The following is a 24880-nucleotide window of genomic DNA, read 5'->3' as shown; positions in this document are numbered from 1 at the left end:
CAGGACAGTAAACAGGAGCCTGCAGGGCCCCTTCCGGGGAGGAATGGGGGTCCATACAAAGTGAGTTGAGGGCTGGCCACGGCCCTACACTTGGTCCTGAGACATCAAGATCAGGAAGCAGAACTCCGGTCTTTCCAGCGTCAATGGGTGGAGAAGCCCTGGGACGGGACTGGGTGTGCCCGGGGCCAGAAGGGGAAGTGAGCGTTGGTCCACTGGTGCTCTCTCCTCCTTGGCCTCAATTTATTTCTACTTTGTCTGTCTTACCACTTTGTGGATGCTCCCCAGATTATACATACAGTTTGGGGGACAAACTCTTGCTGCCCCCACCTGCCCCTCTAACCGCCTTCTCAGCTCCAAGCTCTGCCGGGGGGCACTTGCAGATGCCTGAGTCGGGTGTGACTGGCTTGGTTTCCAGAAGATGCTGTGTCAGACAGGACTCGCATCGCTGGTGTCTTTGGTCCTGGGCCCCAGTCTGCCTCCCAGAGCCACGCTCTCTCCAGAACCTTCTCCAGAGCTGTCATGATTGCAGATTCTGCCTCCCTGAGTGGAGGCTGCTGGCCCCACATGGCATCGTCCACATTCAAGCCGATGTTCAATGGGCCAGGTGGTCTCTGAATTCAGATGAGGCCAGGAGAATGACTCTTCAGTGTGTTCACAAACGGGACTTTCCACCTGGGGCACGGGGATCCCATCCTGAGGAAGGAGGGGTGTCGGCTCGCTGCCAGCTTCCAGGCCCCTGTCGCCAAGCGCACATCAAAGCAAGCACGCGGGTGCTCGGGGAGGAAAGCCAATTTCCTTAATTTACTCACGGACGAAAAATGATTGAAACCACAGAGGAAATGATTCGAAATTGAAACAGCAAATCAAAGTCCAGGATGATTTGTAAGGCACCTTGTTCAATGGAAATGGGCTGAAATGGGAGGGACTGGGGCGTATGCTCAGGGAGGGTGCCGTGGGCCGCGCGGCTACGTGAGCACTGGGTCTGCGATGCCGTGGTCGGGGTTGCAGGTGAAGGCGATGGTGACGGCGTAGCGGGTACCCCAGAGGACCTTCTCCACCCGGTGCAGGTTCTCAGACCCTGAGGTGAAGAAGGACACCCGACCTGGGAGAGAAGGAGACAAAAGTGAGCACAGAGGCGGCACACACGGCCATGGGCTTCAGAGGACCTGCCGTTCAGGCGGCCCCAACACAACAGTCGTAACAAATCAACACCACCAACCAGGAGAGCTGGAGCACTCACCCGCTCCAGGAAGGGCAGAGGCAGGAAGCGGGAGGAGGTCGGGGAGAAAGACCAGCAGCACCTAGAGCGCCAGCAGGCGAGCCCTCCACGTGGGATGAGGGCGCCCCCGCCCCGCCCCAGGGGCTCCGTGGTGGGGAGAGCCCAGATTGGGGACCAGGTCCTGTGCGCCTGCCAGGGTGCCCTGACAGCCTCGTCATCTCCCCGGGCCCGCCTCTCACAGCCTTTCAGGTCCGACATTAGGATCGTATTTCTAATCACATGTGAACGAAACGAAACCCGGAGAGTGAAGACAATGCTTTAACGGGGTCAGGAAGGACAAGTGAAGAGGAGATGCTGGAGGAGGAGCTCCCAGCCCCGCAGAGACAGAAGACAGACTCGGGAGGAGCTCCGAGAGTCCACGCTGCTTTCAGAGAACTCCGCGTCTCCGCCTCAGGATTTAACTGGCCTCACACAGGCCACTGTAGAAGTCTTTACGACAAGTGAGTTGACGTCACAAAGTCGTCAGGGATGAGGAGCCCAGGGTCCAGAGACTCCACGTTCCCGCCATGCGGCCTGGCTCCAAACCACCTTGTGTGGCCGTTTCACTTCCCCTCAAAAGTCACTGCCAGGAACTCCATTGCTTCCTCGCCTGTTTGTGACTTGACTCTAAACCTCTGGAAAGGAGTAAAGTCCGCCCCAGACGTGCGCTGCTTCCTGGTTGCCACAGAGAACCGCACCCCACCCAGAAACTGTGACACCACGGACACCTCTGGGTGTGGGCCGGGGACTCCCGGGACCTGACGTGGCAGCTGCGCCCTCCTCCAGGCCAGCTGGCTGCCCGGCAGGAAGGAGACGCTTCCCCAGAGAAATCTGGACTCACAGTGCCTTCCGAGGGTTATGTTTCTAAGACACTTTGTCCTCAGTTCCTTCCAGGTTTAGTCCAACCTGAGACATGGCACAAGCGGCCAGGCCCATCTGCACAGAGAGGCCAGAGGAGAGAAATCTCAGGGCAGAAGAAGATGACCTGAAGAAGTAATGACCAAAACTTTGCCCAACGTGATGAAAAACTTTGACTTTTCCATCCAATAAACTTAGCAAACCCCAAGTGGGATAAATACAAATAGATCCACATGGATGCGCGTCAGAGTCAAACTGATGAAACGAAAAGGTGAGTCTGGAGGCAGCAGAGAAAAGGCACCTGAGAAAAAGCTGTGATGCAGATCTCACCTCCGCAAGAGTGGAACCAAGCAAAGCAGGCCCATTTCTTTTTTTCTTTTTTGAGGAAGATTAGCCCTGAGCTAACATCTGCTGCCAATCCTCCTCTTTCTTTTATTCTTTTTTTGCTGAGGAAGACTGGCCCTGAGCGAACACCCATGCCCGTCTTCCTCTACTTTATATGTGGGACTCCTGGCATAGCATGGCGTGACAAGCGATGCCTGTGTCAGCATCCAGGATGCAAACTGGCGAACCCTGGGCCGCTGAAGCAGAACGTGAGAGCTTAATCACTGTGCCACCGGGCCAGCCCCAGCAGGCCCATTTATAAAGAGAAAGGAAAGTCCCATCACTCCAGAATTCATAGCCAGTGACAATATCCTTTACAAAAGGTACAACGAGGACATTTTCAGAGACATCATCGCCAGCACTGCAAGAAACGCTAAAGGCTGAAGAGAAATGATAGCTGGTGGAGACCTAGTCTACAGGAAGGAGGGAGAGCACCAGAGAGAATAAGTAAGCGGGAAAATACAACACATTGTGGGTAATTTCCACAAGAGATAATAAACTATTTACAGAAAAATGACAGCTATTTAACATATCCTTATTTGTTGGTGAGCCGCGTGCATCGCCCTCCCTGGGCCAAAGGCCACGCTCCCGGTGATGTGCAGTGACGGACGTGCCTTACTGAACCCCGGGGCTGGGATTGGACAGGCTGATGTCACAAAATGACATCACTGACTCACCTTTTGTCTACTTGGTATGCAAATTCTCTGACCCAAGCAAACCTGTACAGAAAAGGCCAGCACAGGCTCTACAATTTTCCCTACGGCCCTTTCTTATTTTTAATGAACCAGCAATTAAGCTCTCCACCTAAGTCTGACAGCTCAAAAGCCCACAGTAATTAAAATAGTGATAGGTACTACAGCAATGCCCTGGAGGAGCCCAGTGGCACAGAAATGATCAGCCGATGGGAGGAAATCGCCCCAAGCAGGGACAGCAGGCCAGCTCTGGGAACCCGCCCCCACAGGTGAAAGCAAAGACAGGCTTGTAGTTTTACTGAGGCCGTTGACTGTCTAATGGTACAGTAGCCCCCAGCTCCACAACCAGGAAACATTTCAGTGTTCAGAAAAAGGTGCTTTGTGGCTTCTTATTTTCTTTAGGAAACAACTATTAGCTTATCATCCACTTCCTTAAAGTGTCGGCACCAGTGGAAGAGTAAGGAGCACGTGGTGCTGGGACTCAGCACCAGGGCCGGGGAGGAGTGCCGAGCAGGAGACGCCGAGGGAGCAGAACCCCTGACCAGCAGACGGCATCTGGACTCAACAGAAGCCCCTGAAACCAACTCCACCATTTCCGTGAATGTAGCCCATTTTTATGAAGTTAGAGAAACACAAATGGATTTCAATATCTTTATAAAATACAATACACACTTGTGCTTGGATTTCTGAAAATTTCTGAAGTTAGTGTCAGGAGCGTCCAAAGTCGGTCACGTGTCGACATCTTAGCAGGTGAAGTCAGAAACGAAGGTGAAGCTCAGCTGCAGGCAGCGCTGAGACCGAGTCCTGACCATCAAACACCCGCTGGACACGCACCAGCCCTGAGGACTCAGACCGTCCCTTCTGCCCGAGCTCCCAGGGAGGTGGCCCGACGGCTCAGGTCAGCCCCAGATGGGGTGCCCAGGTCTCACTCACCCCCAGTCTCCTCCAATCCCATTTTCCAGAGCAGCAGCGATGCCAGGCCCCATCACCATCCCCACTCGGCCTCCGTGGAGGGGTCCTTTACACCGCCGGGGGGACCAGCACTGCTTCCTCAGACCCCATCCCACACCATGGACTCCAGCCCTCGCACCCTGCACACAGTGCTCTGCCCCCCAGGCTCTTGATCTGCTAGCCACAGGGTGGGGCCCAAGGTCTTCTCCAACCCGCCTACCCCAACACTCACAGCTGCAGGGTCAAGGCCCCTCCAGCTGCTGACCTGCGCCAGGCTGCACCCCTCCTGCACTCACCCCACTGATGGAGGGGAGGACCCCTGGACTGTTTAATTTCCTTTCTATGCCTTTCCATTTCCAAGCTACTTTCACGTCTGACTGAGGGCTACTCGAGGAGCAGTCTGGACCCACTGTGAAGGAGTGCCCCACGGCCCATGAGAACATTCTGAACCAAGGCAAGTGACAGCCTCGCTGTCTGACTTGGCCGCCACTAGGCGGGAGCAGATGCCAGCTCCATGGCCAGTAAGCAGGTGAGGGTGATGCCATGGGGACAGGTGAGACACGGCAGCAGGTGAAGCAGCAGTGTAGTCTGAGGTGCTCAGGTGGGAGCCAAGTGGCTGGGCTCTGTCTGTGAGTCCCAGCTGCGGCTGGTCCGAGGCCTGGGCTACCCCTCAGGAAGCCCCCCGGGAGACCCCTTGTCTCCCCATCCCTCCCCCAGGACCTGGACTTACCTTCCCCAAAAGTTCAAGAAGGGAGGGAACAATTCATTGACTCAACACGTGCTTAGTGGGCAGTGCAGAGTGTCCGCACTGTCCTGGGGGCAGCAGAGGCTCTGGGACTACGAGGTCCAGGGAGGCAGGCCCTGCTGCTCAGTGTGGCTATGGGCATTATTAGGTTGGGAGCATCACCTCATCTGAAGCTGCTGAGTCCCTCTGGGAAGGGACAGGGCAGGGACCCACTGCAGGGGACGGTGGTGGGACCACCTGCACACAGGGCGTGGGCCAGGCTCTGGGACACGCTCTGCTGTGACGCAGTGAGTGAGCACAGTCAAGCCCACCTCCCCTTCTGAGGAATGGGCCTCCTGGGTGTCGCGGGTGGATCCAGGCAGCCGCTGGCCGCCTGACACACAGCAGGCGCTCCATAAATGCAGCATCGCTCCCTTGAACCCCGCCCCACAGCCCCAGGGCCACCACCTGCGTGTCCTACCGGCTCTGGGCTCCACTGTCTTGTTGGCCCCCTCCTCCATGAACATAAACCGCCCCCCGCCGAAGTCATCCAGGTAGTCGGAGAGGTACAGCAGCGAGGTGTAGTCAAAGGAGCCATAGGTCACCTGCGGGCAAGGAGCAGGGGAGCGCGTCACCCTTCAGAGTAAACGACATGTGTGGGCCTCGTAAATCAGCCACTCGGGGCCTTCACAACATCAGAAAAACCTCTGTCGAGCCCACATCATGCTTTCTGCCGGGGCTCCCACACAGCTCAAAGGCCGAGCAGCCATGTTCCCACACAGGTGGCAAGCGCAGGGCGTGCGCAGAAGAGTCCGCTGGGGTGATTCTCTGGACAGTGGCTGAGCCACCTGCTCACCAGCAGGCCCGCCTCCCATGTCAGTGCACGGAACAAGCCGCAATGACAAGTGCGTCCGCTGTCTTCAGATGTGGGGCGACCTCAAGCTTTTTAAAAATTGTGGTAAAACACACATACCATACAATTTACCATCTGAACTGTTTTCAAGTAATTTTTTTTAAAGATTGGCACCTGAGCTAACAACTGTTGCCAATCTTTTTCTTCTTCTTCTTCTTCTCCCCAAAGCCCCCAGTACATAGTTGATTATTCTAGTTATGAGTGCCTCTGGTTGTGGCATGTGGGACGCCGCCTCAGCATGGCCTGACAAGCAGTGCCATGTCCACGCCCAGGATCCGAACCAGCGAAACCCTGGGCTGCTGAAGTGGAGAGCATGAACTTAACCACTCGACCACGGGGCTGGCCCGTCTTAACCGTTTTTGAGTGTGCAGCTCAGCAGCCTTAGGTCCATTCACACTGTCTTGCAGCTGCCCCAACCTTTCATCTCCAGGACTCTTCATCTGCCCAAACTGAATCTCGGTCCCCATGAAACAACAACTCCCATCCTCTCCCCGAGTCCCTGGTCCCCCATCCTACTTTCTGTCTCTGAGTGTGACTCCCCCAGGGACCTCACACCCTGGAGTCCTACAGTATCTGTCCTTTGTGTCTCTGAGTGTGACTCCCCCAGGGACCTCACACCCTGGAGTCCTACAGTATCTGTCCTTTGTGTCTCTGAGTGTGACTCCCCCAGGGACCTCACACCCTGGAGTCCTACAGTATCTGTCCTTTGTGTCTGGCGCTCTCTGTGAGGACGTTCTTTTGGAAAACCATGTGGGCAGTGCAGAGCAGCAGGCGAGCGATGGGGTCTGGGTTCTGGGCTCACGTTAGCATGGACCCTCTGGCCATCGACCCCCTGGGCCCAGTGAGGAGCGTAAACGGGAGGCGGCTGTGGTCTCTTTCCTACGGACCCTCGAGGTCATTTCACAGCTTCATCTGCAGGCCTCAGGACTTACTGCAGGTCAGGGCACCACAGCAAGGTGTTTTCAATGCAAGATTCTTAAGGTTTGGTTTAAAATCTCATTTAGGTTTCTGAAGTGGACTTGACAGTCTATACCAGTCCTCGACTCCTGCTTCTAAGCTATTGGATTTAGAAATATCGACTCTTAAATGATTTTATTGACACCTGTAGGCATCATGGGAATAGGAGACAGAAGCCCCAGACCAATCTCACGTGACACCTTTGATCAAGGCTCAGAAAGTGCAAAGCTCTTCACCCCCCCGGCAATCATCTATACCCTCTGTCACCATCACAATGGTCATCTCCTGACAGGAGCGGGGCTGACCAGGAGGGAGGGGAGCAAGCCTGCCAAGGTGACCGAGACCCACGTGGCCTCGGTCCATGCCCATCACCTTCTCGTAAATGGTACCGTGTGACGCCCCACGTCACCTGTGGGGCTGGACTCTTTCTACAAGACCTGGGCTCAGCCCCATGTCCCCCACCAAGACCCCATCTTGGGCCCCCTCATCCAGCATCAGTTCACCAAACACCAAAGTGACGTGAATCTGCGAACCACTCGGGGCAGTGCTTCTCAAACAGCTTCAGCAGTGACCTCACATCCATCGAAACCATACGTGAGCCGCAAAAAACATAAAAGGGGGGTCCCAGAGCCTCTCTCCTACCCACCGCCCCCCCCTCAGATACTTCAAAGGAATTCGACAAAGACCAGTGCCCTGGGGGAGCGGGCAGTCGGGAGGCAAGTGAATGCAGGTGGTCAGGTCAACGAACACAGGTGGGGTGACCAGGACAGCAAAGGCCCTCAGGGTTCTGCCTGGCATCTGTTCCCAAGGTGGCGGCTGGAGAGCTTTGCAGATGAGGAGCGGATGCCACTCCTGGGGTTCTGAGGACATCTTCTTGCACGTCCACCCCATGGCTGGACAGGCTGCCCTGGGTCCTGCAGGCCACCCCGTGGCCTCCCGGCTCTGAGCATCACTCTGGGGATATCTGAGGCTGCCTGATTGCCACTGTTGACTCGTTTCCCTGCCTGAAGAGATCTTCCTTACCTTTGAAGTTTGATGGCTACGTTCAGTGTTGTTTCTCCTGAACCAAATCCTCCTGGTGCACAGAGGGCCGCTCTTCCTTTGTTGCAGGAGCTTCTCCAGAGCTCCATCCACATGCGGCGCTCCCTTCTCCGCACACTGGGCATACCTATCTGTGCTCCACACACCTCTCTGCCCTCAGTCTGTAATACCTTGTTTTTTCCTCTGCAGTGTCTACAATTACCTTCCACCAAAGGTCTCACCCTGGTCCCCTAATGAAATAATGGATCCAGGTGATGGTTCTCAATGGATCAATGGCTGCTCAGGCCATGAGGTGAGAGCAGATGGGGACCTTGATCATGGATGGATCGGGCTGACATCTGAACCTGATGATTAATCCCTAAGCCCCCAGGACAGGGGAACAGAGGCTGTGTGCCCCCAGGTGATGCTGGAAGTCCCACACCCCCAACCTGAATCTGGCCAAGCCCCCTGAACCGCACTGGCCCACACGGGAGCCACTGGCCACATACGGCTACGTCAGTTTAAGTTAACTCAAATTAACTATATTTTGGGTTCCTCATTCAACTCCTCACCGGCCACATGTGGCCCCTCCTCCATCAAGCTCAGTCGGTCAAGATTAGACAAACACGGGAAGGTCTGACCAGATTTCAGAGCAGAAGCCTCAGCTGCAAGCTGCCGTCCACACCTGCTCTTATTGCTACTCCAAACAGATCTGCTGATTTCTCACCTCGCCTCCTTTTGTTCAAGCCTCAGAGACAGAAGGGATCGACCTGGTCCCCGAGCACGCGCAGCTGGGGCGACCGCCGACAGCCCTCAGATGCTTCCCACAGCACATCTCCCTGGGCGCCACACGGGGGCGCTGGCGAGCCAAAGCAGGAAGTGGTTGCAGTACAGGGGAGAGGCTTCAGTGGGGACTGATCGAGATCATCGATTAGAGGGGGAGAGGCTTCAATCGGGACTGATCGAGATCATCGATTAGAGGGGGAGAGGCTTCAGTCGGGACTGATCGAGATCATCGATTAGAGGGGGAGAGGCTTCAATCGGGACTGATCGAGATCATCAATTACAGGGGGAGAAGCTGCAGTCGAGACTCATCGAGATCATCAATCAGACGGGGAGAGGCTTCAGTCAGGACTGATCAAGATCATCGATTAGAGGGGGAGAGGCTTCAATCGGGACTGATCGAGATCATCGATTAGAGGGGGAGAGGCTTCAATCGGGACTGATCGAGATCATCGATTAGAGGGGGAGAGGCTTCAATCGGGACTGATTGAGATCATCGATTAGAGGGGGAGAGGCTTCAATCAGGACTGATCGAGATCATCGATTAGAGGGGGAGAGGCTTCAATCGGGACTGATCGAGATCATCAATTACAGGGGGAGAAGCTGCAGTCGAGACTCATCGAGATCATCAATCAGACGGGGAGAGGCTTCAGTCAGGACTGATCAAGATCATCGATTAGAGGGGGAGAGGCTTCAGTCGGGACTGATCGAGATCATCGATTAGAGGGGGAGAGGCTTCAATCGGGACTGATCGAGATCATCAATTACAGGGGGAGAAGCTGCAGTCGAGACTCATCGAGATCATCAATCAGACGGGGAGAGGCTTCAGTCGGGACTGATCAAGATCATCAATTAGACGGGGAGAGGCTGCAGTCGGGACTCATCAAGACCATCGATTAGACAGGGAGCAGCTTCAGTCGGGACTGATCAAGATCATCAATTAGACGGGGAGAGGCTGCAGTCGGGACTCATCAAGACCATCGATTAGACAGGGAGCAGCTTCAGTCGAGACTCATCAAGATCATCAATCAGACGGGGAGAGGCTGCAGTCGAGACTCATCAAGATCATCAATCAGACGGGGAGAGGCTGCAGTCGGGACTGATCAAGATCATCAATTAGACGGGGAGAGGCTGCAGTCGAGACTCATCAAGATCATTGATTAGAGGGGGAGAGGCTTCAGTCGGGACTAATCAACATCATCGATTAGACAGAGAGCAGCTTCAGTCGGGACTGATCAAGATCACTGATTAGGTGTGACTGTGACTAAAGAAGAACAAAAGATGAAAGAGGGAAATGCAGACAGTCCCGTTGGTCAAGAGATCTTTCCGTGAAAAGTGGGGAGAAGGAGGGCCTCCCAGAGGATGTAGGCCCACGGGGAGACCACCTGGCGGCTGTGTGGACGACAGAAAGGGGGGTCCAGTGACACCTGGTGAAGCTCACAGCTTGGGTGGAGACAGTCTGTGCATTTGTGAACAAGCAACAAAGGATGGGAACTGACCCCACACTTCTTCGGAACGTGCATTTCACTATCTTTTCTTGTCACCATCACAAGAAACACATTTTATTTCCTCAACTGTGTCAACTAGATTTAGTGTGCACCCCAATCATCAAAGAGAAAGACGTTTAAAATCCTAAAAACAGAAATGCCGAAGAACAGATGCTTGGAAACCCAGACACAGCCGAGCTCGGGCAGCCAGGTGTGCTCCCCCTTCTACTCCTGCTGGGGCCGTGCTGGAGAGTGGGGCTCACCTTGTCCACGTGAGCATGCCAGTACTCGTCGTGAGCCGTCCGCGCTTCCGTGCTATTGATGCGGGAGAAGAACGTGGGCTTTGTCAGGTATAGTGAGGATGCGCTGATGCCAAAAGCCTGGGCGATTGCGAGCTGGACCTTCTGCCGCACATCCCTGCAGAGAGGACACACGCGTCACCTGCAGCAGCATTGCCTCAGAGGAGAGAAGTCTCCACGGATCCCACAGAGCCCACACAGCACTTTGCTACAAAAAGACACGACTGGAGGAAGGTGGAACGACGAACAGACGCGCACACAGCATCCCGCGCATGTGTGATGGGATATCAAGTGCATGACCAAGAACCTGAGGACCAGTTCTTCGTAGGAATGACCACAGCACCAGGCAGCCCGGGGCAGTGTCTGTGGGGACAGACAGGAGCAGCAATACAGGGTACGTGGCACTCCGCACACGGCCCATGCATTCCCAAGCAGCACAGAGAGGCCTGGAAGAGGACCCTGGCCCTGGACTGAGGGCTACACTGTGCATGGTCACAGCCTGACACAGCAGACGGGTGGTGCCCCATGGAGACGCTGGCCCCTCCCTGGCACGTCAGGGGGGCTGAACTCCAAGCCACACATATGCAGCTGTGTGGCAAGGTGCTCTAGGGTACAATTTACCACATCAGCATCCACGGTGGGGGCACCAGCCCCTCCCTGGACTGCAGCTACCAGCAGAGCCAGGCTCCATGGAGCTACAGGGAGGCAACTCTTTCTGGGAGGCCAGAAAGCAGGGGAGCTGCTGGACAGGTTAGCCCACATCTATCAGGTGCACACATATAACTACATACCTACCTACATATGTACAGATACACCCATATCTACCTACTATGTACATACATATGGATACACACATACGCCTAAACACACACACACTGACCAACCTACAAATGTACATGCTTACACACATATGTACACAAATATCTACCTACATAAGTCTACCTATGTGTGCACATGCCTACAACACACGTGCACACATACCTGCCTACGTGTGTACATACCTACACACCTGCACCTACATGCGCACATGCCCACACGTGCCTGTACGCATGTATGCATATACTTACCTACATGCATACATATGTACACACACTTACATGCATACTTGGACACACACATATGTGCACACACACCTACCTACAGATGTACATACCCACACATGCACACACACCGACCTGCATGTGTACACACATGTACACACATTCCCACTTGCATGTGTTCATGCCTATACACATATGTACACAATACCTGGTTATATGTGCGGGTACGTGTACATACATGTATACACATGCCTACCTACACATGTACGTACTTACACTCATATGTACACACATAGCTACCTACATGCATACTTGTCTACACACATGTACACACATACCTACCTACATACACAATACAAACCAATATACATCTCATACACATGCACAACACATGCCTGCATGCAAAACTACACCCATGTACATACCTGCCTATGTACACACAACACAGCTACATACACACACACCCCTCTACTTAGAAAGATGTCTGCACACATAAATGTACCTACATATCTGCTCACCTACGGAACATAATAAACTAGGTCCTAAAACCATGTGCCCAGTGGTACAGCCTGAGCACAACAGTACGTGAATCAGTCTAACATTTCCAAACAACTGGCTGATCCTTCGACATGCATGTCACTGGCTAAAGGGTGCCCCCATCCAGGCAAGGGCTCTAGCCGGGGAGGCATCAAACTCTTCTAGGGACCCCCCTCGAAGTCATCTCAGTAAGTGGAAGCTTTATCTTACTGTCAATGATAATGCTCATGGACCTTCTGCTGAACCAACAATTACATTCAAAGTGTTTCCACCCCTTCAGTAGGGTATGAGGTATTACGTTTTCAGTACCTCTTATCAACTAGGTCATAAACATTTTTTATGGGAACATCATTTATTTAGTTGGCTTAATTTTCTTAACCTTTGTTCACCTTCAGGCCTCGAAGCTTTGCAAACAGCATTCAGCCAAGTTTTGGAGTTGAACAAACTGAAAGAATTTAAAAGCTCATGATAGTCTTCCCTTTTTTCATCAAACAACAAACTCTTTTTTTGTATGATGCATTGATAATTAATAGACTCCTTTTGGAATTGATGCTTAGTTTTGCTCCAAATGGCAGACCACCTTTCTACGTGATTTTCTGCTTTCTTTGCTAGCTTCTTCCCTTTACTTCCACAGGGTCAGTGACCCTCACAACTTGTCAAATCCACACCAACTTCACATTTCCATCTGGGAAGTCAAAGAGAGAGCTCTGCTTTTGCTGGATACGCCTGCCTCCCATTTCTCGGTTTCCGTTACAATGACGGCTCCTGTGGGTCCAGTGCGCCAGGGTGCCCACAAGGACAGTCAGCCAGTTTTCACAATTTTGGCTTCTGCCCATCACACTGCACGTTCTCCCCAGTGTTCAGGTGACAAATAGCAACCAAGAAAAAACTGGAAGCAATTTGGTGGTTTCACCTTCTGCGCTATCCAGAAAAAGCCAGAAACAGTAACTTAGAGTCGAATAAAACTATCAGGAAAAGGTCCCGAGTGTTGGCGGTACACTGACCAACCCTACAACAATCCGAGGCGGTTTTCAGGGAATATTTCACACTGAAACGTTGGCCTTGAACATTAGCCTTAAAGCTGATCTCAGACGCAGTTCCTTCCAGCTCCACAAGATTGACAAAGTGGTGTATTTTGCATTTTGTGTGAATTATCAGAATCCTTTCACGGGAGACAGGCACAGCTCCTCTGATGACTGAGATGTCACTGACTTAAGAGTTTCCCCCAAAACTTTGTTCTCTTGTTTCAACAAATACATTTTCTGACAATCTAGACCATAAATGAGATCACACTGACATCCCGTGTTGGGAATAGTCTTGTCTCAAAATGTCCCATGTCTCAAAATGCTCAGTTTTAACTATAGAATACATGATGTTAAAAAAAGATCCTAGTGGTCCTCTCTAAACACAGCCATCTACTTTACAAACACTCTTTGATAATATATTTTTGGAAGTTTTAATTATTTTATTTAACTGTTTATTTTAATTGGTTGATTATTAGTTATTATTTTAATTATCATGTTTTATCATGTGAAACAATAATTATATTTTACTGGTGACGTTCCTTTCATTTTCCCTCTTTGATTATTACAGATCTTTATTGAATCTGAAACTTTATCAGAACATGACGGGCGTCCTGATGGAGTCCGCGTTAGCGCTTCCACCCTTTACTTGTCCTTTGAGCGCTGTCTGCATCCAGCATTCACACAGCTGGCAACAGTACTCAGGCTTCTTGTTGCAACAGTCAACTTAGTTTTTGCTCCAGAAATACAAACTCTGTTTTGCTCATGCTGCCTTGTGCCACAGGCGTCCCGGGATCTGTGCGAGACCCCCGACAGCCCAGGTTGTGGTTGAGACCGACATCCCTTCCTCTCCGTAGGTTCAGGGGATTCATGTTTATGATACTCAAACAGGACATAAAATCCTCTGTTTTCCCTTCGTTTTGAGTGTTCATTTTTACATTCATAAAGCCTTGAATTCATAAATATCGAAATAGTGCTGCACACTTTCTACTGAACAACCACCACAGTGAAAAAAAATCAACCAGTGAGGCCAGCAGCACTAGTCACAGGGTGATCACAGACCGGGCCCCTAAGCCACCCAGCGCCTGGCTCCAGGGGCCCCGAGGGCGGGTCAGATGTCACTGCCTCACGACACCCAGCACCCAAGGCTGAAACCACTGAGCCACATCAGAGTGTGGCATCAACTGACAGCACCAATTATTGCTGTTGCTACTTGTGCGTAAAGAGCTCATCAAACCTTCTCTCTGGACCAGCAGCTGCTTCACTTTCCAGCTGTTTCCCTGGAAACGTGATAAAGGGGATGCAGCAGCTGTGTTTCCAGGCCACATGGCTAAGGTAAGAATGACCCCTGGTGGTTAGGGATGGAGGACGGGTGCTGTGGTTATAAAAAGGCACCGGGGGTCCTTGTGGTGACTGAAACATTCAGGACCCTGAATGTGAGGTCCTTGCACGACTCACACAAGTGATAAAATTGCACAGAACTAAACACACAAATAACAGGATCTGGCAGACGGGTGGGTTGTCTTGGTGTTGATTTCTTGGCGTGACGCTGTACTCTGGTTCTACAAGTGTTGGGGCGGCTCTTAGGGCCGTTGCAAGAGCTGCCGGCCCATTCGAGGCTGGGTTTGCCCCCACTGGAGTGGTCTCACCCCCAACATGTGAGCTGTCACGAGGGGCCAAGAACAGGCCCAGGAGGACATGAGGCGACATGACCTCCGCTCAAGCTGCTTCCTGGCCTGTAACCTTCCTCGAGGTCATGTGAGCGGAATCATCTCACCGGATCCACAGCCACCGAGGCAGGTGCTGCCCTTTGCACCACTTACTAACCAATTAACATCCACGGCTGTTCCAGTAACTCCTACTAGATGTTGGCCTGGCTTGCAGAGAATGCAGAGGGAGCCCTGTGTCCCTGCGCTCACAGCACCCCCCACCACGTCTGACCTCACCATTTCTCTCCTCCTCACCGGTATAACTGGAAGTCCTCTTCTGAGAAGATATTTTGTACTTTATCCCCAAAGTACCTGTGAAAAAATAGAGTGTTAACAAATGTAACATTTTATTCATTTTTCCTTTAAATTCAGTCTCTCCTCCAGCTAACCAGCACTCCCTGAGTATCAATGTGTCCTCATCTGGAAGCTGCGCTGTTTCTACAATAAGGATGTGATCAGAGGGAGGGAGGGAGGGTGGGAGCCCACCTGGCAGAGGGAGGTGGCGCTTCTCCAGGCTGGGAGGATCAGACTCTGCAGGCTCCGTGGCCACCCGCACCTTTAGGAGCCAGGCCTGCCTCTCGCTTCTCCCATCTCTTCCTCTGACCCCATTTCTCAGCCCTGGGCAGGTCTCAGTTTCCCAGGAAGCCCTCAGTGCAGCACCAGACCGTTCCCTAATGTGTGGTGAACAAGGATCCTGCCCCTCAGACAGGCCCCCAGAGAAAGCCACACCTCTGGTCCTCGCCTGGCTCGTGTCCCTGACAGCTAATGTCACAGTTTACCCAGGACTTGAAGCCACTCAGGCCCAATACACACAAACCTCACTCAGGCGTCCCCAGCTAAGAAATGCATGGAGACGTGAGGTCAGGCCGCACAGTCAGGGTCGCGGCCCCTCCGGGCTCTCACCTGTACAGGTTCACAAAGTGCCTCCCGACAGACAGGGCCCCCGAGTGCAAGTCCAGGATGGACGCCTGGAAGAGACATTTGTAGGGCAAAGGGTGAGGGCTGTGGCCGCGGTGAGCGGGCTTTAGGGCCCTGAAGTCAAGCACGAGTCACCAAGATCCATCCCACATACAGCCCAGGTCAGGGAGACAATGCACACTGCCGGGTTTCAAGAAAAGTTGGACCCAGGGTGTGTGTAGGACGACCTCTTTCTCTGCTCCCTAAAGAGCAAAGACCAAACCCTTTAGTCTAACGTCCTGAAAACGGGCCAAAGACAGCCCCTGCAGATACATCTGCAAACTCTCGCAGCTGAAGCGCATCCCTCCCTCCCCTCCCCTCTTCCTGCAGCCTTGCTGAAGTATAACCAACACACTATGATCTGCCGTGATTAAAGTGTTCAGTCTGGTAACTTCTGATGTCAGTGTACACCCGCGAAACACCATCGCCAGCAAGATGATACACATCCTTCACCCCAAGTTTCCCACCACCACTTCGTAGTCCTCCTCCTCTCTCCACTCACCCCTCTCATCCCCAGGCAACCACGGATGTGCTTTCTGCCCTACAAGATTGATGTACATTTTCTAGAGCTCTAGGTAAATGGAACCATGGGGGCCTGTACTCTTTTTTGGCCTGGCTCCTTTTCGCTCAGCATAACCACTTTGTGATTCACTCACGTGGCTGCAGGCATCGAGTGTCCGTTCTATCTTATTGCCAAGGAGCAATCATTTCGTTTGAATGTGCCACAACCTGTTGGTCCAGCTACCTGTGACGGACATGCAGGCTATTCTCAGTCTCAGGCTCTTACAAGTAAGGCTGCTGTGGACAAGTCTGTGTGGACAGACGCTTCATTCTCTCGGTGAACGTCTAGGGGTGGACTTGCTGGGTCATAACTTTTCAATAAACTGCCAAGTGTCTTCCACCCCCGAGCCCCCGCCTCTGTGGGTCCTTCCCCATGTCCTAGGAACTGCTGTCTTTCCTCGCTGATGCAGAGACCAGCCCAGCGGTTTGCTTGAACATAATTTGGGATAAAAAATGTTAACTGAGGGGCTGGACCAGTGGTGCAGTAGTTAAGTTCACACGTTCCGCTTTGGCGGCCCAGGGTTCGCCGGTTCAGATCCCAGGTGCGGACCTACACGCCACTTATCAAGCCATGCTGTGGCGGCATCCCACATATAAAGTAGAGGAAGATGGGTATGGATGTTAGCTCAGGGCCAGTCTTCTTCAGCAAAAAGGGGAGGATTGGCAGCAGATGTTAGCTCAGGCCTAATCTTCCTCAAAAAAAAAAAAGTTAACTGAATTTACAGGCATCAAACCTGGTTAATCCACCACAAGACAACTTCCTGAGTGAATGCTGAGCAAAGAGAAGACAAGTCCAGGCACAAACAGGTTTTTAATAGATATTCCCCCTGAACTGAACCAAACTGAAATAAAAGGAGGAGCTTAATTTTCAGAACTTAAAAGAGTTTGCAGAATAAAATTATGTGGATAATCATAGAAACACTTAAAAATTCTAGCAGAGTCTGTGAATTAATCTCCCTAGGGGTTTTGAAACACATGTGTAGACTGACTCGAGTCTGTGTTGTGACTGTAATTCAGCCATCACCAAACCTACATAGAGAGAGGCATCTTCCCACAGTTCCACACGCTGGGTCCATGTTCAGGGAGCCACACGAGAATTGGAGCTCACGTCAGGTGCCCTCGGGGCCAGGGCACCCAGAGGCTGCGCAGGAAGCAGGTGAGACGCAGGGCTGCACTGGCCCTGTCTCAGTTCCCTGCAGCTGCCGTAACTAATGGCCACAAACAGCAGGCTTCAAACAACAGGAATCTATCCTTTCACAGTCTGGAGGCCAGACATCCAAGATCCAGGGGTCGGCAGGGCCACACTCCCTCCAAAGGCTCCAGGGGAGGCTGCTTCCTTCCCTCTTCCGGCTTCTGGTGGCCCCAGATGTCCCTTGGTTCGTGGTCACATCCCTCCGTCTTCTGCCTCCATCTTGTGGCTTCTCCTCTCCGTATTTTCTCCTCTTCTGTCTCAAATCTCCCTCTGCCCTCCTCTTATAAGGACCCTCGTCCCTGGGTTTAGGGTCCACCCTGACAGCCCAAGATCATCTCATCTCAAGATCCTTAGCTTAATGACATTTGCAGACCTTTTTCCCAAGGAAGGGCCCACACACAGTTTCTGGTGGATGCATCTTTCAGGGGCCACCACTGGGTCCCGGCAGCCTCACACCTGGCGCCAGGGCCAGCACTGGGTCAGTGGGGCCCCCACCGGGGAGGGTGAGGAGCTCCACCAAGCAGGTGTGTCTCATTTCCCTGCAGCCCACTGCCACTGGCCCTCCTCTTTCCAAGGCTGGTCATCCTCCTCATTCGGCTCCTAACTCGCCCTCCTCAGCTCCTGGCCTTTGACCTCCTCCGCCTGCCCCCACCCAGCCCAGTTGTCTAAAATGCGAACATGATCTGAAGCAGGCCAGCTGGGAACCCAGGAAGAGAGGGAACACCCTCCCTGCCACTGAACGTGGCTGCTGTGGTCGATGCTGGGGAGGATACAGGGCCTGTCCATGGTGGGGCTGGGGGCACCCTGCACATCAGCTGCCCTCTCCTTCCCCTTTCGGGAGAGCAAAGTCAAAGGGAAAAGAAAACTGAAGCAGATGGCACGTGACTCACCCCTCCATCGGATCCTCCCAGTGACAGCCCCTTCTCCGCTATGCTGTGGGGAAGATCATTTTAGGACAGAATTTAGTCAGTAGAATTACCTATGCTATATCTAGGCAAATTTCAATTAGCACGATTCACGCAATGTTAACAGATTACTTAATGTTTATGATATAAACACAGGTCTCAACTTTCAAAGCTAAGTGAGTAAATGCCAATATTTCATCACCGTCTTGTTAACAACATGACACAGTTTAGGAACAACTGGGCTTAATTTCCATCTTTAGCATCGAGACCTGCGGCTGGATCGAATGGCTGAACTACTCCCAGTGGGTCCATTTGGGCTGACGGGCCCCTCTCCTGCTCATCACAGCCAGGGGACGGGGCGCTTGTCCTTGGTAATCACCAGCTTATGAGGTAGAGGCCGTGGTGGCCTGTGCCAGACCTGGCAGGACCATTGAGTCACTGAAGACGCAAGAGCTTCTAGCACCATTAACAGATGCTTTGAGGCAGCCCAGGAAACTGACTGGGGGATGGACCAATCCCTAACGCCAGTGGCCACCCCCCCCAGGGAGACTCTACAGTGTTATCTAGAGAGAGGAGGCCTGTCTCCCCACTGGGACCCTAGGCTCGACTCACAGGCAGAGGTGGACAGCAGCTCGAGGGCAGATGTGGCTCCATTTGGCGTATATTCCTAAACACAGTTTGTGTCTGAACAACTTGTCAGAAAGGCAAAGCTTTAAGGTCATGTTTTTGAAATCTCAATGAGGAAAAATCCAGTGCCCACTGCTTCCAAGCAGGACTCGCTGCTCTGTCATGAGTCACACTGGTTGGCTGAAGGGCTGACCCTAACCAGTTTGGAGAGGAGAAGGGGATATTACCTAGGGACTCCCTGCTGCTGCCAGTGTCCATAGGGCTCCCCCAATAGCTGAGGGGGTGGCATCTCACCAACCTCCTGTAGGGGTCACAATGGCTTCCCCTGGAGAAAGCCTGGGCTTCTGGAAGGTTCCATCAGCAACTATATCACTGGGGGCAACAGCCTTTCCTTCTAGAAATTGGAAAAGCCCACCTTTGCCCTTGGAAGCACACAGAGAAATTCTTACGGAATTCTAAATGAACTCCTTACATCTTTTTAGTAGCGATTCTCTGCTTTCTGCCCCACAGCCACCCTTTCCCACTTGCTTGAGACAGAAGCTCAGAGATGCGTCTCACCTGCGAATCCGCCGGGCTTCATCCCTGGTGATGACGGCGTCGGTGACACCCCGACCACACTTCCTAGGGGAGCAGCCTGGAAAGAGACGAGCCAGGATGAGACACTGACCCCACGCCGAATCCTGACAACAACGCATTTGTTGAGGACTTACCTGTGGGCGGCCCTCCCCAGGGACAGTAGAATTTTGTGGTTTGAGGCCTCGCCTTCCACAGGATTAAGGGCATCAGATTTGGCAAATAAAATCTAGGACACTTGGTTAGATGTGAATTTCAGATAAGCAACAGTGACTTTTCAGTATACATGCGTCCCATGAAGGGACATGTCAACATCTCACTGGGTGTGCCTCATGCTGGTGGCCTGCACCAGGCAGGTCTCTCAGGAAGTTCCTGGCACTCTATTCACCCCTGGGAAGACAGCTTGAGAGCCACCCCCGAGTGGCACCCATGGCACCATAGAACCATCACTGACCGCAGGTCCCGCATTCCTAAGCTCCTGTCAGAAAGTCCCTCCTGGAGGACCAAAGCTGCGCTCAGTTCTAGTCACTGTCCCTCCCCAGGTACCCCGGCAAATGCTGCTGCCAAAGGCACTCGTCAGGGTCTCCACCCCACACTCCCTCTAGCTCTCTGCACCCGGTACCTGCAGCTGCTCACAGAAAGGGTGGAGAAGCTCGGATGGTGATGGGGCCAGCATCGGGGTGCCCGGGGCCAGGGTCAGGTGGCTGTGGCTAGGGTCAGGTGGACAGGGCCAGGGTCGAGGTGGCTGGTGCAGGACGAGGCAGAGCATCAGAGATGGACGAGCTCAACAAGCTCCTTGTGCTTCGGCACAAAGGGCAGGCCGGCTCCCTCACACCAGGTACGTCAGCTGCCTCACAGGAGGTGCACCATGAGACACGTCTTGGCTGACGAGATGGAGCCTTGAGACACTCACAGGACATGCTGGGCTGGCTAACCTTTAGCTTTTCATCCTTTTTCCCTCTTCCTGACTGGAACAAGAGCCCTGTACCTGGAGGTGGAGCAAGCGTCCTGGGACCACATGAGCCATGTGCTGAGAGGCTCAGGCCCGGGGGGCTCAGAGGGCTCCAGGCTGGCCTACGGTGCCTTCCTCTGGGCCTGGTCTTGTGGGAAAAATAAAGTTCTACTTGGGGGTCATCAGGGGAGGGCTGCCTCAGTTCCATGGGGCCAAACACAGTCCTATTGATATAGGCATTTTTATTAATAAACAAAAAGCCAGACATATGCTTTCTATCAGGGTTACTCCCTGAACATAATGACATAGATGGGTCGAAAGTAAAGGCAAATATGATAACCAAAGGAGGCTTGGGGAGCAATATGTCCATCCAACAAATGTGCTTTAAGACAAGAGTCACTAGACGGAAAGGAGGGCACCCAGTGACAACAGGGACAATGCACCAGGAAGGCAAGTGTGACACAGCCCCAAACAACATCATCTCAGACACAAGGCAGCCCAGGGAAAGACCAGCCAGGAGGAGCTGCCAGATCCACGACCATAGCAGAGCTTCTAACTTGCCTCTCCTGGTCACTGACGGACGAAGGGGACAGAGATCCATGAGGGCATGGAGAGTTTGTGCACATGAGCTGGGATTAGGGGAAATATATGGAACTCTGCATGTGATTGTTAGAAAACACGTTTTTCCAGGTACACATGGAACATAAACAAAAACATACTAGGTCAAAAGGAAAGTCTGAACCAATATCAAAGGATCTATATCATACAGATTACATTATCCAGCTAAAACGCATTCAGGTTAGAAATCAATTTTAAGAAAGAGAGCGCCAAAACCCCACGGATTTTGAAATATCAAAATCCAGCAGCTACACAATGTGTTCAGTGTGAATAAGCATAAGAGCATAATCTGGGTGAAAAAGTTGACAATGTCAGTGCACACATGTGGGTGTAAATGCACGCAGTAACACACACCGACTAGACACACGCCCAGGGTGGGCTGAGCCTCTCAGCCTCACCAGGAGCCTGCTGCCCTAACTAGAAGCCCCTCCAGCATGACGGTCCCTTCCTTGCATCTCCCGCCTAGGTGAGGAGAGGGGGCAGGCAAGGGGGGCGTCCAGAGGCTTGAAAATACACTCCAGCTATTTTTTTGCATTGTGGTAAACATACATAATGCAAAATTTACTGTTTAACCATTTTTAAGTGTACAGCTCAGGGGCATTAACTACATTCACAGTGTTGTGTAAACATCACCACCACTCGTCTCCAGAGCTTCATCTTCCCAAACTGAAACCCGGTATCCATTAAACACTAACTCCCATTCCCCCCTCCCCCTCATTCCAACTGTTTTTATGTTGATAAAAATGTTGTTTTAATGTTATTAAATAGGTAGGAAGAAAATCTTCAGTCCTAACCACTGAAAAATATTTTCTTGAAAGCTGGGACATTAGAGGGAAAAAGTCAACAAAGACAGAGAGAGCATCCACACAACAGAACATGTTCCTTTTCCTGACCACTGACAGGGGAAAGGACACCCCTATTCCTTCATCCCTGCCAAGTGAACTACACTCCACCCCTGACCGTTAAACTCGCTGGTGCGCATCACACCGGCGCCCCTTGGTGGAAGGACTTGGCAATCTTTTCTTGGTTCAAGTCCAAAGCATTGCTCTGAATAAAAAAAATAAACTGAATTCTGTCTTTGAAACCCAGTCACTCAGGCTAGGTTTTTTAAACTGAGAGAGCATCCAGGCAGCAGGGAATGTGTACGAAAATACAGCAGCCAGAGGAGGGCAGAGGGCAGCAGGGTCTCCTGTGGCTTCAGCCTGAGCCAGCGGAATCAAGGAGGGGTGCACACTCTCCAGGGTGCTGAACCCCACTCATCCTGACACTGGCTCCGCCTCTGGCCTCCTCTGGGCACAACCCCCAAGGCCCTAACCCAGCCGCTGACCACTCCTTCCTCCTGCCCACATCAGGTGGGTGCCAAGATGGGACACAAGCCTTGTGGGGAGGGTGTCTGGTAGTAATGGTCCTTGCTGCAACATTTTCTGCAGTGACAACACTCTAGCACACTCTCTACAACTACTGCCTTTTCTGGTTTCATCTTTCTCATCCCGACCTTTCCAACTATATTACATCCCTCCAGGCAAACCATTTCTTCCATCAGACAGTGCCCACAATGTGGGACACGTCAGTGTAATGCCAGCCACACCTGGACAGTGACCTGTGGGCCTGGCCGTGTGCAGGACCTAAAACACCTGCACTTCCCAGCCCAGGTGTGGGCTAACCAATCTGGAGGGGGGGAAAGGTTGTTTGCTCCCTCCCCTGCCACATACACCCCACTTTCAACCTGACTCCCACTAATTCATTGTAGCAAAAGAGGGATGCATTTTGAATGCGAGGCATTTCATGCTAACGCACTGCCCTTTTCAGGATCACCACTGCACCTCGTACCTTCAAACCTTCGGTGACTGTCATAGTCCTCGGAGCAGGGCACCTCAATGAACCTGCCCAGTAGGACCTCGCTGCGGTGAGCCAGGACCTCAGTGACGCCATCATCGCCCCCTAGACTGCCCCAGAGTAAGAGCGCAGTGAGGGCAGCACAGGCCCCCAGGGCGGCGGCTCTCAGCCACTTCCTCTGCGTCTCCCTTGGTGCCCGGACATTCTTCATACTGAGAAGAGAAAACACAACCCGGTCACCCAAACACACCTGCGTATGCTGAAAAGTCTGACCACCACGACCAGAGACCACACCCACGCTTAGTTACAGCTAGCCTTAAACTGTTCCTACACTAACTGTTGTAGAGCCACTCCACGAGCACTCACCAGCCTGGGAGGACATCCAGGGCAACATGGCCCCCGCCCATCTGACCAGGCAGGGCTCACTGTGCCCCTCGGGGAACAAGATGAGCTGCCATAGCACAATCAGGAGGACCTTCAACTAGAATATACAACTACGTACTAGGGAGCTTTGGGGAGAAGGAAAAAAAAAAAAGAATTGGCAACAGATGTTAGTTCAGGCACCAATCTTAAAAAAAAAAAGAGGAGCTGCCAGTCGGTGTCCTTCATGGCATAGTCAGACTATTTGGGGTGGATATATGATCATTTTAAATAGGGACCACAGATGCCCTGGGGGGGGGGGTCTGCCCAGCTCAGAAAGATCCCCATACCTAGAACTGCTGTCCAGCCTCCAGCCCACCTGGCCTCCTCTGATTAGACCAGGGTGGACACCTGACTCCAGTGGGCTCGTCATTTCTCTTCCCTAAGAATTCTCAATCAGGGAGACTGCCAGCCCATGTCAGCAGCAGATGGCTGGAACCCTAACCTGCAAGTGCAGAGCTGTGGGCAACGCATTCTCCTTGAGACAGCCTGGCTGCTGAGACAGAAAGGGATGCAGAGCGGGGTGCAGAGAAACAAGAGATGAAGAAACAGTCTCCTGGGCCAGATCCAGATGCAACACTCCCCTCGGGTCTCCTCAAAATAAGCACCCCTTTTCAGGGCAAGCTGGCTCAAGCTGCACCCCGAAAATCTTGCAAAAACAGACAGGAGCTGCTTTCTAGCGCTGGGGCAAGGTCCGTGGCCAATGGGGCAAGCACCACCACCCGGTGATTTGTCCTGGAGTGATTCAAATACACCGGGCTCTGAAAGCTTTAGGCAAAATCCCCTCAAAGGCTATGTGATGACATGGTCACTTATTCATTCATGGGGCCATCAACCGTGAGCTCTCTTGTGCACAGAGCTAAGGAAAAGACACAGGGAGGAGATGATGGGGGCTCGAAGCCCCGTCCCCATGCAGGAGGCCGGCGTGGAGCCTTCTGTACGCATGGAGGAGGGGCTCGGGGAGGGTTTCCCCACCCGGAGTTCCGGGCCACCTGCTCCGAGCTGAGCTGAGCAGTACGTGCTCCCTACTCCTGGCACAGCCACGCGGACCAAGGACGCCGGCGTGGCGGGATTCTGTAGGCCACGCCCTCCCGGTGACCACAACCTTCTACGCAACCCAGTCGCCCAAGCACTGGTCCCGCCTGTCTTGGCTAGGCCACGCCCACGGGACAGCCGCGTCACCCAGACCACCCCCACCTCCACAAACCCCGCCCCCACCCCCGGTAGGCCCCGCCCACCACGGTCAGGCCCCGCCCACACCACGGCCCCGCCCCACACGAAGGCCCCGCCCCCACGAAGGCCCCGCCCACCAAGCCCCGCCCGGCCCGCAGCAGCCCCGCCGGCCAAGGCCAGGCCCCGCCCACACTGCAGCCCCTGCCCTCCCCACGCCGCCCGGTACCTGTTCGGGCGCCGGCGCTCGGCCGCCCCGCTGCCTTCGGGCGCCTTGGGCGCGCCCCTCCGCTGAGGGGCCATCGGTCAGGCCGCCGCGCAGCCAGAGCGAACGCGGGAGACGCCCCGGGCCCAGGACGAACGCGGCGAGACGAAGCGCGAGGCCGGCCCGGCCGGGAACAGAGCGACGCGCTCGGCCGTCGACCCCGAGGCTGG

The 24880-nt window shown here is 53.3% G+C and overlaps 1 protein-coding gene across 2 annotated transcripts; it reads right to left on the bottom strand.

Moving 5' to 3' along the window:
- Nucleotides 1-216: 216 nt before the first annotated feature.
- OGFOD3 (2-oxoglutarate and iron dependent oxygenase domain containing 3) lies at nt 217-24878 on the bottom strand. Of its 2 annotated transcripts, XM_070559597.1 has the most exons (9): nt 24675-24878; nt 22850-23067; nt 19435-19510; nt 18235-18277; nt 15538-15602; nt 14890-14946; nt 10291-10444; nt 5349-5472; nt 217-1102 (listed from the first exon to the last, which is right to left on the bottom strand). In XM_070559597.1, the coding sequence occupies exons 1-9, from the start codon at nt 24746-24748 to the stop codon at nt 966-968; spliced, it is 948 nt and encodes a 315-aa protein (XP_070415698.1). In that variant the 5' UTR covers nt 24749-24878; the 3' UTR covers nt 217-965. The 2 variants fall into 2 exon arrangements, with proteins under 2 accessions (XP_070415698.1, XP_070415697.1); XM_070559596.1 differs by lacking the exon at nt 5349-5472 and having other exon boundaries at nt 24675-24813.
- Nucleotides 24879-24880: the final 2 nt, after the last annotated feature.

Source organism: Equus przewalskii, chromosome 10 (assembly GCF_037783145.1).
Source record: "Equus przewalskii isolate Varuska chromosome 10, EquPr2, whole genome shotgun sequence".
NCBI lineage: Eukaryota > Metazoa > Chordata > Mammalia > Perissodactyla > Equidae > Equus > Equus przewalskii.
This window is presented reverse-complemented; position numbering and strand designations above follow the sequence as displayed.